Source organism: Pseudopodoces humilis, chromosome 7, assembly GCF_049639895.1.
Source record: "Pseudopodoces humilis isolate 2021_Gansu_Grassland_sample_001 chromosome 7, ASM4963989v1, whole genome shotgun sequence".
Classification (NCBI taxonomy): Eukaryota; Metazoa; Chordata; class Aves; order Passeriformes; family Paridae; genus Pseudopodoces; species Pseudopodoces humilis.
This window is the reverse complement of record NC_142206.1, coordinates 19,347,262-19,364,842: the sequence shown is the minus strand read 5'-3', so window position 1 is coordinate 19,364,842 and position 17,581 is coordinate 19,347,262. Positions and strand designations below refer to the sequence as shown.

Genomic DNA, 17,581 nt, shown 5'->3' with positions numbered 1-17,581 from the left:
AATCTGTCTTTTCTTCTGTTACACATCAGAATAAAAGTTTAAAATTAAAGGCTCAACACCAACCTGTGTATGTTGCTTTTTACAAAGCAATGTTTCTGCAAAATGACCTAAAATAACCAACCCATGCAGGAACCAGTACTGCAATTTTATGAAGCTGACCTTTCTGAAAATACACACCCCAAAGGCTTTTTCTCTTGCAAGCCCCTTGTACCCCTTTTCTCTATGTCCGTAGCCTTAGAGAAAAAGATTATTTCAGGAGTGTGTTTGTGTCTGGAATGTGTCCCTCTCTACAGGAAAGAATCTGCTAAAAGGGGCTATAAAAGCCAGTGATTTATGAATCATGAGCCCATATTAAGAGATATTTCTACATCTCCTCTCAGGCATGAAAGCACAACTGAGATAATACTTCAGGGCTGTTAGATCGGAAACAATCTTCTTTGTATTTGATAGTACATGTGAACAGGACAAGGTTATGAAACAGGTGGCCCCAACGTACAGTGCTTTAGGAGGAAAACAGCATTACAAATTACACTCAGTTGGGCTGGAAGGAGTTATTTCAGCAAGCACTTGCATTGCAATAATGTAGAAATACCCCAGTGGGGCTTGGTGTCATTTTGTTTCCAAAGCTGTGCAGAGCCTTGTGCAGGGGTACTGCTGACATCTGAAGCTCTAGGCTTTACAGTGCTGGGCAGGTGACTGTGCTGTCTCACTTGTGCAGCATGCAATGAAAGCAGGAAGGAAAACAGATTGCATGCAAGATAAGGTCTTGTGGTCCTGGTGGTTCAGGCAGACAAGTTCTGTGGTGATAAACAAGATGTGTCTGTGTAGACAGATAGAAAACTGACTGCTGCCCACCAAAACTACAGGAACAAGGTCAGGAGGAAAAAGGCCTCACACTCTTTGAAAGGCTTCAGAAGTACAGGGATGAGCATTTAGAAAAGCAACACAGAGTGTTTTACAGAGTGTTGTGCTCTTCGTTCTCACTCATGACTGAACTAAAAATGTTTGCTTTTCATGTAGTCATTTGTAAAACAGATCTATCTCCCATTTGGTTCTTTTCTTACTGGGGTGCCTGAAGATGCTGCATGGATCACTCTCCTGTGATCCCTGGACACCACTTGAGAAACACTGCTGTGCAGCTGTGCCAGGGAGAAAAGGCAGCTGACTCCCAATGCAGTGAAGGGACAAGAAGAGGGACCAAGCTAGGAAATGCACTCAAAATTCATTCCACTATTTCGCCCAGGTTACTGGTGTTATCTAAATTGACTGGATCATTTCAGCTTTGTTTCTGAACCGGGCTTCTCCCATTTTTGCCCGGCCAGTAAACAACAGGCAGGCTTTTTATCTGTCCTCTTCATGGGCGGGAGGGGAAGTCAGCCTTCTTGAACAAAGGGTAAATTTGTTCTTAAGGCACTGGCTGAACAAACAAGCATCCCTACCCGGAGTTCAATTCAGACTTTCACTTGATTAATGGAAGAAAGATTAACTAGAAAATAAACCACTAAAGACCTGCAGGGAAATACCCAAGAACTATAAAGCTAGTGAATCTGGAGATCTGTTTTGGAAAACAAAACATGCTGAACTGAGGGGATGATTGTGAAACAGTTTTACAGGAAGACAAAGTCCATGTACTTGCACACTGGGTTACAGATAGGCAGGCAATGCTTGAACAAAGCCAGAACAGAGAATAATTTGTGGATCCAGAAAGTAAAAGGAGCCCAACGTTTGCTCTGAGGCTTGTATCACTGATGGCTGTGGTCCACAGCATGTGCAGGAAGACTCTTCTCTCCCTTGCTGTGCTGTTGTCAGCTGAGATCACTGTGTCTCATGTAGAGGGCTCAGCTGTCATGGACTCACCTTAGATAAACTCATCTGCAGAAAACTGTCTCTCTCCAAGCTAGCTCCAGCAAGGTGCTGCCAGCAATCTGCAGCAGCAGTCCTGAACAGGATGTTTGCTTTTAAAAAAAGTACCTTGATTAAATATAAATATAAATATAAATATAAATATAAATATAAATATAAATATAAATATAAATATAAATATAAATATAAATATAAATTCAAACTTCAACTCCCATCATGGGGCAGAAGAGTTTATTAGCGTTTCTTATGAGAAAAATGGAAGTGTGGAATGTCAATTCATGCAGAGGAAAATGTGGTCACTGAAAATGATCTAAAGGGTTTTTTTAGATTTACCCAAGGCAGAAAAGCCTTCTGTCCTGCCAGAAGCTAGATGATGTACACCAATGACTAAAAGTAAATTTAGAATGAAAGCTAAAACTCAGCTGTAACAAAGCCATTTGGTACCAAATGGTACCAAACAATTTATACGCTTCCACATGAGACTGGCAGCATTATGTTAAAACTGACTCCATCCTACAACTGCCCAAGGTGAGGCTTTCAGATGCCAGATACAAAATTCAGAGCCTCCAGGGAAGTGAAAAATGCCTTATTGCATCCTCCTCTTCCCTGGGTTGTTTGGAGAGTTACAAGGACTTCAGGACAAACTCAGCACACCTAAAAGTTTCTGGATAAACAGAGTCTCCACTGCCTATGAGCCATATGCTGATTTACCACTGCCAGCCTACGTACCCCTAATCTCAGCCTCAGCTTCAGCACCAGCAGAAAACTGCTGTTGATCTAAATTCTCAGTGGGTGTTTTAGTGAGACTTTTCTTAATTTTCTAAAAAATGCTGCAGTTTTTTCTGATAAATGCACTTAAATTTATGGTATCTGAGACTTAATCCTGTTTTTTTGTAAATTTGGCCGTGCTTTTTTTTTTTTTTTTTTTTCCCCAGTGGGATAATAAATTACTTCTAAAAATTTCATTTTAGTACAAAGGGAAAGTTATACTATGTACTAGACACGGAGAATCTTCTCCCCGCCCCCCCAAAAAAAGCCCCCAAAAAACCCCAGAAAAGGGAATTTGTACAGCTGTATCTTCTATCTGGAACATTAAAACTAGCTGAAACCATGTCTGTTTCTGAGGAAAATAATGATCTTTTTTCACAGTTTTTGTAGACTTGTTTTGATCCAAAACTTTGTAACTTTTAAAATATTTTTTTAAAGAAAAATCAAAGACATTCACATCAGTGCTCAATGCACACCTTTTTGTAGTCGAGAATGTATAAAAACAGGTCTCATTCCCCCACTTTTTATCCAAAACCCTTTTGCCTGTAGAGTAGGAATAAATACATTCCTTTTAATAAAACTTTTTAAATAGAAAGTCTGAGACTCCTTGAAGGTGTCACTCAGACAAAACCTTTCTATTGCTTGCTGGAGCCATCCAGACAAAATTGAAAGAAGGCTGTGTTTAAAGCATATGTAAAGGTTTCACTGCCTCTGCTTTACCTGCACTTTAACAATAATCAACTGTCTTGAGGTCAGGAGAGCTGCTTTGATGGTGGATTCTCCACTACCTTTTTAACTTTAAAAAAACCCTATGCAGCAGCTCTTTTGACTAATGGGAAGATCTGGATCAGTCTTGAACTTTCAAAATAGGAAGATAAGCAAGAAGAGGAATTGTGTAAGGGGAGTCAGGAAGGATTCATTTTGACAGATTTCTTGGATGAAAATAATGCCCAAAAAGCAGCAAATACTATAGCTGAGCTATTGATAAAGGATATGGTTCTGACCAGAGTGGGATAAGAGACCAGAGAGGCAAAAAGAGAGATGGAGAGAGTAACTGCTTTTACCTGCTAAGGCTTCTCCCTCAGCTCCATTTCCCGAGCATTTTTTCCTGGGCATCCTTAACACCTGGCACATGTTAGGGCTTTCAGCACATGTACAGTCCCCAGAGTAATTTTTCACTTTGTGTATTACATATGTTAAGTCATAAATAAAAATCAAATCAATCCCTCTCAGAAATGTTTTTGAAATCTTGCCTTTACTAACCTTACTCCAAATAAGTGAGAAAAAGGCAAAAAGTGCAATCTCTGTGCTGTACAAAAGACACTGTTACTCATCTTGGCTAAATTTGCCTCTCCTCATTGCCACAGCTGCTTGTCCCCAGCGTGGGGGATGCCACGTGCAGCATAGCAATAGTGAGAAATAAGCTAACCAGGGGAAAATTCAAAATCAGTGTGCAAATGAGATGGTGGATGTAGAGGATGACTTGGAGGTGGGGGAGATTCACAGGAAAAGGCTCTTTTTTCCTACTCAGAGTTGTGAAATATTCGAGTGCCAGAGTCCTGGGGGTGTTGAAGGTACTTTCCCAGCTGTAGGACAGAAATTTCACTCTCATTTTACATCCTTTCCCAGAAATGATGTTCTCCCTCCATCCTGAATCCCATGCCCAAAACACCTTTGCACAATTCTTTCCACCCTTAAGGAACAGGAATTTTGTCACCCACTCCCACAGAGATGGAACCACACCCCAAGGAACAACCCTTTTCCTGTCACCTTTTGTCCTTTTTCCTCCACAGAGAAGCAGTAGTCAGAACCTGTGGTTAACAAAAGGGCTGGTATTTTACTAATCAGAGCTCTTGCAGAGACTCAGAGGCATCAGACCCTTGAACTGTTTAATAAAGATTAAGAAATAATTATTGTCTAATGGCCTAATATAGCTTAAAATAAACCCATTAACTGCTGACTTACAAAACACCTTGGTGTCCTTGTATGTGGAAGCAGAACACAGTTGTCAGAGGATTTATTTCCTTCATCTACAGAAAGAATAATTAGGACCAACCCTAACCAGAATGATATGTGCTAGAGACACTCGGCAATTGTCTCCTAAAAGATATTCCAGGCAACATGCTTCAAACTAATTAGTACAGAGGCTGTTGTTGTTGACAAGGGACACAAAAAAAACATCCCTATCATGTGAAAAACTGCAAAAGTACAATTTTGGAACTGGTGTTGTGGAAAGGGTTTCACATTCACAAAGGTAGACATGACAGCTGCACATCCTTTGCTTTAATCAAATATTCCTTGTCAGAACTTCAACAAAATACAAATGAAGCAATCAACCTTCAATGCTTCATGAAAATATCGCATTCCCATAAAATATGCAGAGCCTCTCTTAAGTATGCTTGCTGCTTTAGACAGTATTTCCACTGGCCTGGATCACATTTATTTGGAACTTTTCAAGACAAAGGAGTGACACAAGCTGATCGCAGGGTCTGACCTCCTTAGCATTTTTAGGAGAGATCCTCATTCTTCTTAGGCACCAAGGACAGACCAAGACACAATTTGTCTGTCAGCACCCAGAAGGAAGGGCTGGATCTTGCTGGGTGCTTCACTCTCCAAATGCTGTTGGTTCAATGAGCCAGGAATGGTCATCAAGATTTCAATGAGTTAATCTTGAACTGAACCAAGTTGTTGCAGCTGTTGTCTACTTCCAGGAGAAAGCTGAGTTCATCACTAACTCCCAGAGCATCTGTGGAGCCTATGGGAAGCCGGCAGAGCAGACAAGGTCACACAGCATTTCACCTCACCTGGCTTGGAGTTTGCAAGCTGAAAAAACGATCACAGTATTCAACACCACTATCCGGCTGAATACTTCTCTACCACCAACAGCTGGACTTACATTTTATCCTCAGTGTGGAATCAGGTTTATTTTGGATGCTTATTTTAAAGTCCAATATGTTTTTAGCAATACTATTTCTAGTTACAATTTAGAAATGGCATTTTCTTTCATTTTGATTAATCTGTTAAATAAATATGCAAATATATCGAGTGCTCTATATAAAAATACATACACACAACAAACAATCCCTCATAATAAAAGCAAGATTAATAAAAGTATGTACTGTATTACACATATGAAATGGCTGTCTAGTTTTGAAACTATAATGAAACAATTACACATAAGTCACAGGACATAATCTAAAAAGAATCAGCATATATAAAATAATGGCATTGCCTCTTGAGCATCTCCCATTTAAAAATATACAAATAACCCAACCAGTGTTGTCTGTGCTTTTATAGCAACTGACTATAAGATAAATTACGAAGAAGTTTGTGGACTTCTTCATTCAGTATATGAATGGGGAGATGAATAACATGCCACAGATTTTTTTGTTTTTTAAAAGAGAAATTTAACCTCCAAGACAATGAAATAAATCCTCACTGAGACTTTTATTCATTTAGGATTTAAAGGGAGGAATAATTCTTACTCTGGATCTCCATACTTAGTGGAATGAGTACCTAACACCAGTTTAAACACAGCCTTCAACAGATCATTTTGATTTCTAATGACAAATAGAAAAGCATGCTTAAAAACATTAAACAAAAATCAATGCACTGTTCACAGATGAAATATCTGACCTACATAAAGTCAGAAAACATCCTATGTGTATTTTAAAACATCACTTTGTCTTGGGACTTTTTGCCCAGGTGTAAATTGCCCTGAGGAGATCTGCCAGCAGATACCAGGGCACTTGAGCATTTCTGTGAAGCACATGGGAAACTGCTGGAGGGCTGTGACTCAGAAATATACTCAGCAGTCTTGTGCTTTATGTTCCAGTAAAGATCAGTGCTAGCTAAAGTCAGCATTTAGCCAGCTGAATATTCATCCTCCAGACTGCCTCAGATGGAGAACATAAAATAACATACTTCAGCAGAACAAAGACAGGGTCTATGGTCAGTGAACAGAGCTCCTGAATAACCCTGCTACAGACCGTCCACATCCCTCAGCTGACACAGACCAGAGTTTTCCCCTGCATTTCCTGGGGGCAGTCCAATTAGAAGTTAAACTTCTCCCTCCATTCCAATGAGCTTTCTTAAAAATGGCACAGACCACTGGTAGTAAATAATTTTTTTCCTGACAATTCATATCAATATAATGCACAGCATCATAGCTTAATACAAATACTTTACATAACAGACACAAAAGGACATAACAGAAACATGTAACAATGCAGCTCAGCTATTGTGCTATATTACATGGCTGGGAAGGGTTTCATTTGCTTTGATCTTTTCTGTAGAAATTGAGCTTCTGATACCAAAAAGCAAGCAATGTTTCTTTTTGGCATTTTTAAAAAGCAGATGGAAAAAAATGTAAATGAACTAGAATTCTGAGGAAATGAGTGAGATCATAGAAAAGCAACTTTTAAAACATCAGCAATCTCATATAATAGTTATAGGGGGAAAAATGGTAATAGGCTCAGCATCTCCTTAATGGAGCAGGAATATGGAGACCTATTTTCAGGAACAAAATACTGTCAGCTTCCCTAGTGATCTCAATTGCTTGATTTGTGCATATGTGGTAGAGCTGGGGTCATTATCTTATCTAACAGGCTCACTAAAAACATGCACAAAATTGGACCAATGAATGAGTGGGGGAGAAAAGCAATGAACAAAAACTGAAGGATAATTGTACAGGTAGCTAGGATAATAAAGAATAGAAGTTTATTAGAGTTTCAGCTCATGTTTTCATGCCTTTATTACCCCTCCCGAGAAGACTTGCTGTATGTCCATAGATATTTAAAAATAGAGATAAATAAATGTTGTCCTTCTGGGTTTCCCTCATTGCAGACCAAGCCACACAATTATAAAATGTTGCTTTTTGTTTATGCTGGCAGAATCTGAATGTACCCACTGCTATTCCTGGCTAGAAGGCATTTCTGAAGGATTCTGATGTTGCAGACATTGTAGAAGATGCCTTTTGGGTTTAAACTTGATTTTTTTTTACTCTTGACATTTTTCCTCACTTAATTCTGTACCATGGCATGTTTAATACTTTAAATATCTGTAAGATGGAGTGACTGGATACTTCTTTAGCTCCACACAGTGAAGACCTTCCATCTGGGGAATAATGATGTCAACTTGTATGCCTCCTAGCATCCAGGACATAGTGAAGGGACTTCACTTTGTGAAGGGTCTGGGAACTGAAAGCATTATCCAACTCTTGGGGGTGTATTTCAGAAAGCACATGTCAATTTTTAAACTCAGGCGTCATTGCAAAGTGATTGAAAAGAAATAGAACTTATGCTTATGTTCAAAAGACATCAGTAGCACAGTGCATCTGTGAATTCCTGTTCAAGTTCTGCGTGACTTTGGTTTCCCCAGCCCTGATCTGCTTGGCAGTGGTACCATTACACTCCAGTCTTCATGTCAAACTCGTGATGGTTTTGTGTTTCATTAACAGTCAGGAATTCATCACATGCTTGTGTTTGGTCATTTGACTGTTCTTTATGAACCAAGTGCACCATTTCTTGTGATTTGCTGATATCTCCATTTAATTCACTTGTCTTCCTGTCCTCCACTGCCCCTTTGCCATTGTTAATCACGAGCTTTTTCTTCTGCCCACATCTAGAAAGAAATAAAAATAAAGTATTATAGATAGAGTCTAACAAAAATAAAAACCTGAAGGCCAATATTTAGGAAAAGGTGATTGAAAATTAAACTTGTGTCTGCCAGTGCAGACTTATACCATACAAAGTACAAAGTTTCTCCATATCACATATTTTATTTTTGAAAGCATCCACCATTATATGCATAAAATTTATCAGGAGCTCACTTATCTAATTTATATTTACTGATACTACATATAGCAATAATATTCATTATTGAATGCCAGAAATTTTTTCCTATCATTTGAATATATCCACATTTATGAACTTTGCAAATTACTCCCACTACGAGGACACCTTCTAAATCCAAGCTTGGGACCACAGCTTTGAAAATGCACAAATTCTTACGCAAGCAGAAAATCTGGATCAAGCTCTCACCTCATTAAACAAAACAACTGTTTTTTAATTTATATTAGCGTGTGAAGCTTAGAAGCCAGCCAACAGTAAGGGAGTATGGAGAACTGTCTGCAGCAGAGCTGCTTGGGATGTTCAGGTAGGAAATAGGTTCTGTGCTTTTAAAGTTACACTCGCTGCAGGGCTGCCCAATAAACTTTAGATACAGCTCTGAATTAAAACACACGTGCACACACAATCTTTTAAAGAGTCTCCAGTCCAAAGATGATGCACACTGGTTATTGTGGGCTGGGTATCCTTCACTGTAGTAAAAAAGTACTACTTACACAGCTGTCAGATTTACTATTTACAGGACTCTGGCTACACAGTGCTGGACATTCTACTTGTCCTCAAGCAGCCTTGTCTAAACTGAATATGCAGAGCCCAACATGCCTAAGAGGGACAATGTGTCTGTGAATTTGGACTTTTAAGTGCTTTATTCTTAAATGAAGCGTATTTTTTCCTGAATGACTAATTTGGCCATTCAATTTTACTATTATGCCTCTGAAATACTATTTTTTCATGCCTTCTGACTCATAGATGAGGGTTATTTTATCTGAAGTAGTTTGGTTCACTCTGTTAATCTTACACACACCCTTGGGAATGATTTCCTGCTCTGCAGCCATAAAATGCCAAAGGAGCTGTGGAGCTCCACAGCCTCTTAAAAGAGCAGCTCTGCAACCAACAGACCAGGAAAAAATGTGCTCACTGCTTCCTGAAAAAACACCTCCACATATTATATGGTCATTCTGATAAAAAAAGAGATAAAAATCCAACATTAAAGTAGCAAATAGTTACTCTGTTAAAAAGCTCAATTTTAACATTCAAGTAGCAAAAAGCTGTTGAAGACAATTGGGAAGCAATCTCAGAACAGCCCCCAGAGAAAAGAAAGAGGTAAGAATAATTATAGCCTGTCCTTTAGGCTAGGGTATTTCCAATTTCCCAGCTATCTTTGCACAGATCACTGCATTACTTTTCACTCCTCAGCATCCTCATCTGTAAAACAGGGTACATAAAGCTATTGAGAGCTCTGAGAGTGATGCTAGCAGGTATGTTTGTGACTGCCAGCTGTGATACTGCCTCTTGTTTGGAAGGAGCACACTAACAGGTTTTCACAGAATCGCTGTGATTGTCTAAGACAGCCCTTCACACTGCACACAGACAATGCTTTAATGGTGGAGGATTATTCCTGGATCATCCTGTGCTTGTTGCTGTCTATGTTCATCTCACAACTTCCACCCTCTGCGAACACGGTTTTCCCATTAGTAACTAACAGGTAGAGGGTAATTAATTTTCTGTGATCTGTATACAGTTAGTTTCCATTTACAAGACCAAATGGTTCATGTAGGTGCTGACTTGATGTGAGTGGTTCCAGGTGAGTGTGAAGGCTGATGTGTGACCTGTGCAGGACATGGTGACCTGGGTTCCCACACCCCAAGCCACTCCAAGCTTCGAAGGGGATGTGTTTTGCTACTCTGCTCTTTGACAAAGCTTTGGAGACTCCCAAGGAAGACAACAGTAAGGCAGTGTGTTTAGGAACTGTAAAGGTGTGGCCTTACCTTCTGCGACTGTTAACAGCAATGCACACTGCAAGGATCAATGCAAGCACCACGAGAGCTGCAACGATGATCAGCCAGTCTGCAGGGACAGAGCGGGGAGGGAAGGGGAGCATGTGAATGCATCTCATGTGGTCTTGCCAATTCACAGAACTGCAAAAGCACAATCTCTTCTGCTTGCTTTAAGCTGTCACACTCTTTTCCTAGGTTCCATGAATGTTTGGTTAACAAAGTCTTTCTGTGCAAATCAAACACATTTTCATCATCCAGCTGAGATTAAACACCCCATCACTGTTGTCACCTGGAAGCACTTTGGTGGGCACAGGTTAAGAGGAGCTGTTTCACTGATTAACTCCAACAGAAAAAAAAAAAGGCTTAGCATGACACACCTACAATCCCAGGCACAAAAGCAGGATGACTTTTAGCATATTTTTAGTAAAGTAGGTCTTACAACCTTCCCAGAAGCCTACTCTATTACCATTACAGCTCTGGTACCATTACAGATGGGGGTCCTCTCTCAAGAACCACGTCCTGTATCTTTGTTTGAAACGTCTGTCCCTCGTTTAACTCGTACATTTCATTTGAAACAAATTACCTCTTCCAATTACTTAATTATTAGTACTCCATGGTGAAAAACTGACAGGCATTCTTTTCGTAGCATGCTCCTCTTATATCTCCTTCAGTTTTCCCTGCAAATGCTGAGCTCTTCAAAAGGTGTTTCAAAGGTTACCTTTCTAAAATTTTCTGTGTGCTCTTCTCCATTTTTTTCCCTTGAACTTCCCTTTCCCTTTTGCCTTGAACTGAACAGTTTCAGCCCTGGACTTGCTAGGCCTAAGTAGAGTGGGATAATTACTTTCTCTGTTTTAAAAATTACTTTACCAGTAATAAGCCCCAGAATATATTTGCATTCTTTTGCAGCTGTATCATGGTGTTGGCTTCTTTATATTCTGTTTTAGTCTGCAAGCACTATTCTGGAGAGCTTGTCTCAGCTGTTATTTTTGCTGAACATTCTCATGGATATGATACTATGCATATAACTTTATTGAGTTTTGCCTGGTTTAATTTCAGTTTCTAAAAGTTACTTGAATCTTAATCCCGTTCTCCAAATGTACGGTTTCTCACATCTTAGTATTGCTGAAAAATTATATGAGTTACAATATGCTCTGTTTCTCAGAATACTTGTGAAATGCTGAATATTTTATGATTCAGAACAAAGTCTGAACAACTGTATTTGACCTTCATTTACTTCAGTTCATATGAAGACAATTCTGTACTTGTATTTTTAAAACATTTGACTTCAAAAACCCACCTGGTACAGGGGCCGACCTTGGTTGTGAAGCTATTTTTGTTGTGGTGTTCTCTCCAGGGGAAGTAGTGGATTCATAATCTCCCTTGTGTGGCCCTTGGTTACCATACACACTTGAGGTAGAGCCTAAAGAACAAAAAACCCCATCCATCAGGCCAAATATGCTTGATGAATATTTAACAGCAAGGTAGGAAGACTGTGAATTTAGCAATGTAAAAATCAAACTCTAGAAAGTCCATGCTGAAGCAATTAATGAGTGTTTGTAATGAAAACTATCATATAGACTATAAGCATGACACTCATCTGAACTATGGCTAGCTTTAGTATTTTGAGAAGTAAAACTCATGGCTTTCCCCTCTCCTCTCCCTCATATGTTTCAATTCTGTTCTGACACAGAATAAAACTGAACACCTAAAACTTTAATTCTGTCATAAAATAGAACAATAGTTCTCTCTGAATGCTGTGGCTTTGACAGCTATAGAATGGGACTCTAAAAACTAGAAGTTTTTTTTTTTCTAATAGAAAAAAGTGTTCTCTGCAAACTTAGATGTGGATCCTCTTGTCCTTTTTAATAAGTTGTGTAATTTGGTTCCAAGATCATATCAGATCTTAAATCAGTCTATTTTCTGCAGCTGGCCATACTGCTGAAACTTTTATGCAACTACATTCCTGGCCCATGCTATTACCATAAGGGTATCCCAAGTCTCAAATTATCAGAAGACTATAGATACAATAATTTCATTTGGAATGACGGCTTCATTATCACTACAAAAAATGTGTTACAGATCTCCACCTCTCTGAATTCTTCCAGACTCTAATTAATTAAACACTAACTCTAATCAGCTGTAAAGTTCTTTTTCTTTAACACACATTACAACTAATTTCTGTCCAGCATTTCTGATCTCATTTCCTAGTAATAGCTGGCAAATGCAAAACTGAGAAGCATGTTTTATTCCCTCTGTGAAGCACAGCCAGCAAGCAGTTCATTAATTTTCCAGATGTCTTATTATTTTTATTAACAAAAAAACTTGTTGACTGGTGTGTTGTTTGGTGCTGTCTCACAACACAGGACAGAGCACGAATTCAACAATGAAGAGTCTTGATCTAGCACCAAAGAAAGATGACCAGGAGGGACTTACTAACTTTTCTTCACCACATTGCAGCAGGTTTTTTTAAGTGCTTTAAAAGTATTTTTTAAATGCTTTTGCTGTATCATCTTTGAAAAATGCCACTTTTCCTCCACAAAACCCCTTAGAAAGGCATTCAGACACTTATTAAAATTTGTGTGCTTAGAAACCTGCTATATTTGCTGCTCCCCTGAGCACTGAGAAGAAGTAGGGGTCAGCCACGTTCCCTGATGTTCTGGCTCTTGGGAGGTGCTTGCAAGTGGCAGGGAGGGATCCTCAAAAGCTCTCTACACTTCATTTTGGTGACACACTAGATTTTTTTTCTTTATGGACGGTTATTTTTTGTGTTCCTTCAGTGGACTGACTTGTTGTTCTGTGGACACTTGGACACTAAGTGTAATGTCTGACCACAGCTTTTTTACTGCTGTAAAAAAAACCAACAAAAAACAAGTGAAAAGAAGTGGTACATCAAACTACTCATTTGACCAGGGAAGGCCTTTAACAATACATTCATGAATCTTTTCCATTCCATTTCACCTCTATTAGGCAACAATACAAATGAAAGAACCCTTCAATAAATAAGCCTTTTGATGACAATGGTAGTGTCTTAGTAATTCCCATATACTGTGTTCTTAAAATACACCAAGAGATGGTTAATGAAAAATTAAAGAGTTTTGAGAAAATGGCCTTCTGAGCCTTTTGCCAGAGTACTGACAATGCAAAGACACAGTGCAGATATTCCCACTGAAAAAGATTCAAACCAGTTCTTACAGGTTTTATGTGCTCAAAACCGAAAGGTAGTGAACATTTTTTCATAGTGTGTAATGTCTGCACATAAAATTAGGAAGGCAGCTTAGATTAATTAAGTGAATAGGGCCTGTGAAATGAAAGAAGTGGGTTTTAGTAGGAAGACATTATTAAAAACAGATTTAGCTTCCCAAAAAAATTCTGACAAATGCATATTTTGCATTTATAATGCTATGCCTATGTCAAAATGCTATAACCAGGAAATTTTGTTAGAGTTGAATTTATTGGTTTAAACAAAATTTTTGAAAGAATAATTAGCCCAAGTTCTACCTTGCAATACATTAATTTATATTAATGAATAATTAAGGGAATTAGCTTTCAAGTGTTTTCTATGGAATGCTGTAAAAATACAGGTACTTAATCTTGTTTCTGCACAATGAATATCAACAGAGCATTGGCAAAATTCTACTCCAGAATGGTTCCATTAACTTCCAAGAAAGTGCATGAAAATAGTGTTTGGATTAGCTGAATTGGGAAAAAAAAACCCTTACTGTTAGGATGGTTATTTGTATGGAAACTACATTTGGGAATAAGGAAAAGTCCCTTCATTTCCTGTATTATTAGCATGTGACTACACATAAAAAAATACCAAAGGCTATATGTAATGTAATAAGCAAACACTGTTAACTGCACTAAATTCATCAGAAGAATAACCCTTTGGAAAAGCAAGGCTGTTCACAAATGAAATGTCAGTTACAGCCCAGTAACAGCTACAATTAATCCCTGGAAAGACACCAACAGCACAAGTAGCTAGGTGTCATAGAGAATTACCTTTCTTCTGTAGGTATTCAGCTAACGTAGAGGGGTTACAGGTGGGGAAAAAGTGACAGATAGTTAAGGGTTACATTGCTGTTGTTTCCACCCAGCAAAAACAGAAAGACAAAATGCTACCACAAATGTATGGGCATGAGCAGCAAGTTTGCACTTCTTCATTTCAGTGGTAGTGTTACCACATGCTGATGGCAGAATATATTATTTGCAAAATGCTATTTTTGGCCTTTTAGCTAATGCTTTTACCAGAAAGAGATACCATTCGTGACATCTTACCAGCAGGTTAAAACCAATAACAAAACCCAAAAAGGAAATCATAATATGACAACCATTTACAATTATGCTTAGCACACATTTTTAGACAATATGCATTGTCCACAATAACAACTCACTGATGGATAAATGAAAATGGTTATAATTCATTGTTCTTACTGGTAGTAAGAGGAGTCTGCATGGGAATAAAACGGTCCTCAATGTCTGAAAAAACTCCAGGTATCCCATGGACAAGGACATGGGAACCATCTGTGGTGTTTGCTGGTTCACCTTCCCTTCCAGGTGCAGTGCCAGGTGCCAGTGGCTCCTTGGTTGCTTTCTCTTGGTCAGCATCATCCAGGAACTCTATGACTGTCATGATGGTGGCATGATCAGGGAGCACTCACAAAAACCACCACCCACATCATTTCCTGGGCCACAGCAAGCCAGAAAGCACCTTCACCTTCCTCATGCAAAGCACAGAAGGAGGAAAGAAGACATGAAGGCCTCTCCTTCTTCTTCCACACTGTCACTGGCTTCTGAGAGACACTTAAGCTCCACATCTACGCTCAGCATGTTGGAGTAAGATGCTGGTGACATATACAGATCCCAGTGACAGATGGAAAGGGGAGATCTTTAGAAGAAGAGACTTTAGAAGCAACAACCTGACCCTGTAACTCAGGAGTGAGTGGCTTCACCTCTGTTGGTCTTGCCTGGCAATACACAGGGGAAGAGAAGTAAAAAACTGATGGCAGAATTTAAGGGATGTAAATCTTTGGTGAATGCCCTGCCCTCACCACTGGGACACCACTCCCCAGTGATGGTGCTGCTGCTGAGTCACAGGACAAGTCATCTGATTAACATGCCAGAGCACCTCCACCACTCCAGTCATGGTGCCAAAGCATGTCCAGTCTGATCACACTGATGCACAAGAAAGGAAGATGCGGCTTCAGAAACACCTAAGCGCATGTCTCGCAGAACATTTAGGAGATCACCCAAAAACATGCTTCAGCAAAGGACAGAAACCACCAAGTGCACCCGCGAGGAGTCCCTTATGCCTTGTTCATAGATCCTACAACAGATTTTTTCACTGCAAGTCCACACTAAGAATGAAGATCCCCAGGATGAGAAAGATAGTGAAAGGAGTCATCTTCAGCAGAGATAATGTCTCATTTCACACCAGACATGAGAAATGAGTATGATCCATTATTCCTACTGGTACCCAGCAGAATCATTACCAGTTTTGGTCACACTGGTTGTGGTCCTGTGGAGGATTTCATCTCTGGGCGTATCCATGGGATTTGTGATGCCTTCAGTGTTCTGTCCCAGTTCATCATCTGAAGGCAGAGGTGTTTGGGTTGGCTCTTTGTGGTGGGCACCATCAGGAGAGGAAGCAGCTGTTGCCACAAGGTGAGGTGCCCATCCTTCCTGAGTTATATCTTCTGGTGCCAGAATGTCAGTGGAGGCTGTGACTGTTGTGATGATGGCTAAGTTAGCTTCAAAAACATTTTTAAAATGTTCCTTACATATTAGTCCCTATTTATTTTATTATCTCTACCTTTTTATTTATTAGCCTATATAGACTTTGAAGAAAGAAGAAAAAACCCAAAAACAAACAAACAAAAAAAAAAGCAAAGGAGCAAACAAAGAATATTCTCTGCATATCACACACTCTTTTTGGGTTGTCTCTTCCTTCACTAATATGCACAATGCAGCCTAAAATATGGATTTTGAAAATACCTAGTGAACACTGTTTAGAAGAGAGAAAACAGCAATATTATTTTCAGAATGAGCATAAGAATTCCTGTTGTTATACAAGAATTAGATTGACTTAGTTTACATTTGAAAAAAGTGCAAAATCATACTTGAGTATGATTTACAACTGACCTGTCAAACCTCATAACACTTGAAAACAGTGAACTGGAAAACTTTACAGAATCTCATTCATATTTAGAAAACATGGTTAGATAATAGAGAACACAACTGTATTTTAATCCACAAACTGATTTATAATCCACACAATTTGTGGTTCTAGCTCTCTGTGAAATCCTAAATGTTGAGGATTAAATAAGCCAGGTAAAAATGCATTTTGAGGAAGAAAAAATAGAAGGATAACTGCTAATTTTTCCTTAGAATTTCTTTTTCAGAAAATGCAGGAAGAAAAGATGCAAGAAGTTCCGAACAACTACAGTGTGATAAAAAACATCTTACTGTATTAAATAAAAAGGCAGTATTTTGAATGAGGGCAATTTTAAATGGATAACATGCAGAGTTTGGGATTTTAAGTTAGAACCTTGCAGAACTACATGAACTAACTCCAATAAATTATTTCAAATTTTACAGTATTAGAAGACTATGTTGAAATATTAAGACCAGGAATGACCAGACATGAAAAACAAACATTACCAGCCACCTCCAAAAAGAAACTGCTTTCTCAGTTAAAAATACACACTGAGTAAAGTCAGGGGACATAAGAAACAGGGCACACAGGAAAAAAAAAAATATCTTGAAACAGACAGGAATTCTTGTTGGGATATTCACATGCAACAAAATCATAAAAAACATTTGCACTGCAATTTCACAACAAGAATGCACACTTTGATGATGAAAAAGACAGGGAGAGAAGTCAGTTTCAGAAGAAATAATGTCTCATTTCACACCAGACATGAGAAATGAGTATAATCCATTATTTTTACTGGTACCCATCGGAGGAGAGTCATTACCAGTTTTGATCATAGTGGCTGTGGTCCTGTGGAGAACTTCGTCCCCGGGAGCATCTGTGGGATTCGTGATGCCTTCAGTGCTCATTTCTGATTCATTATCCCAAGGCAGAAGTGGTTGAGTTGGCTCTTTGTGATGGACACCATCAGGAGAGGCAACAGCTGTTATGATGGTTTAATAGATGATTTAAACACAGATTATTTAACAGCTGTGAATTCCATGTGTGTGCTGCTGTGGCCTTCCCATTACCATCCCATCCAAGCCTCCTGTTTCCCCTCCAAGGACTGTTACCCTTTTCTCTCCACAAAAAGGGCAGAGAAGTGAGACCTTATGTCCTGTGTATCATCACTGCTC

The 17,581-nt window shown here is 39.0% G+C and overlaps 1 protein-coding gene across 5 annotated transcripts in view; it reads right to left on the bottom strand.

Moving 5' to 3' along the window:
• Nucleotides 1-4,506: 4,506 nt before the first annotated feature.
• CD44 (CD44 molecule (IN blood group)) overlaps nt 4,507-17,581 on the bottom strand; it is a 49,437-nt gene continuing 36,362 nt past the window's right edge. For 2 of the 5 annotated variants that reach the window (XM_088057398.1, XM_014252032.2), the window contains 6 exons: nt 17,230-17,388; nt 15,745-15,978; nt 14,687-14,878; nt 11,553-11,675; nt 10,247-10,325; nt 4,507-8,253 (listed from right to left, as the gene is read on the bottom strand). In XM_088057398.1, coding sequence (XP_087913524.1) covers nt 8,037-8,253; nt 10,247-10,325; nt 11,553-11,675; nt 14,687-14,878; nt 15,745-15,978; nt 17,230-17,388 — 1,004 coding nt within the window. In that variant the 3' untranslated portion in view covers nt 4,507-8,036. The remainder of the gene's footprint in view (nt 8,254-10,246; nt 10,326-11,552; nt 11,676-14,686; nt 14,879-15,744; nt 15,979-17,229; nt 17,389-17,581) is intronic. The other 3 variants (XM_088057399.1, XM_088057400.1, XM_088057401.1) reach the window with 3 other exon arrangements.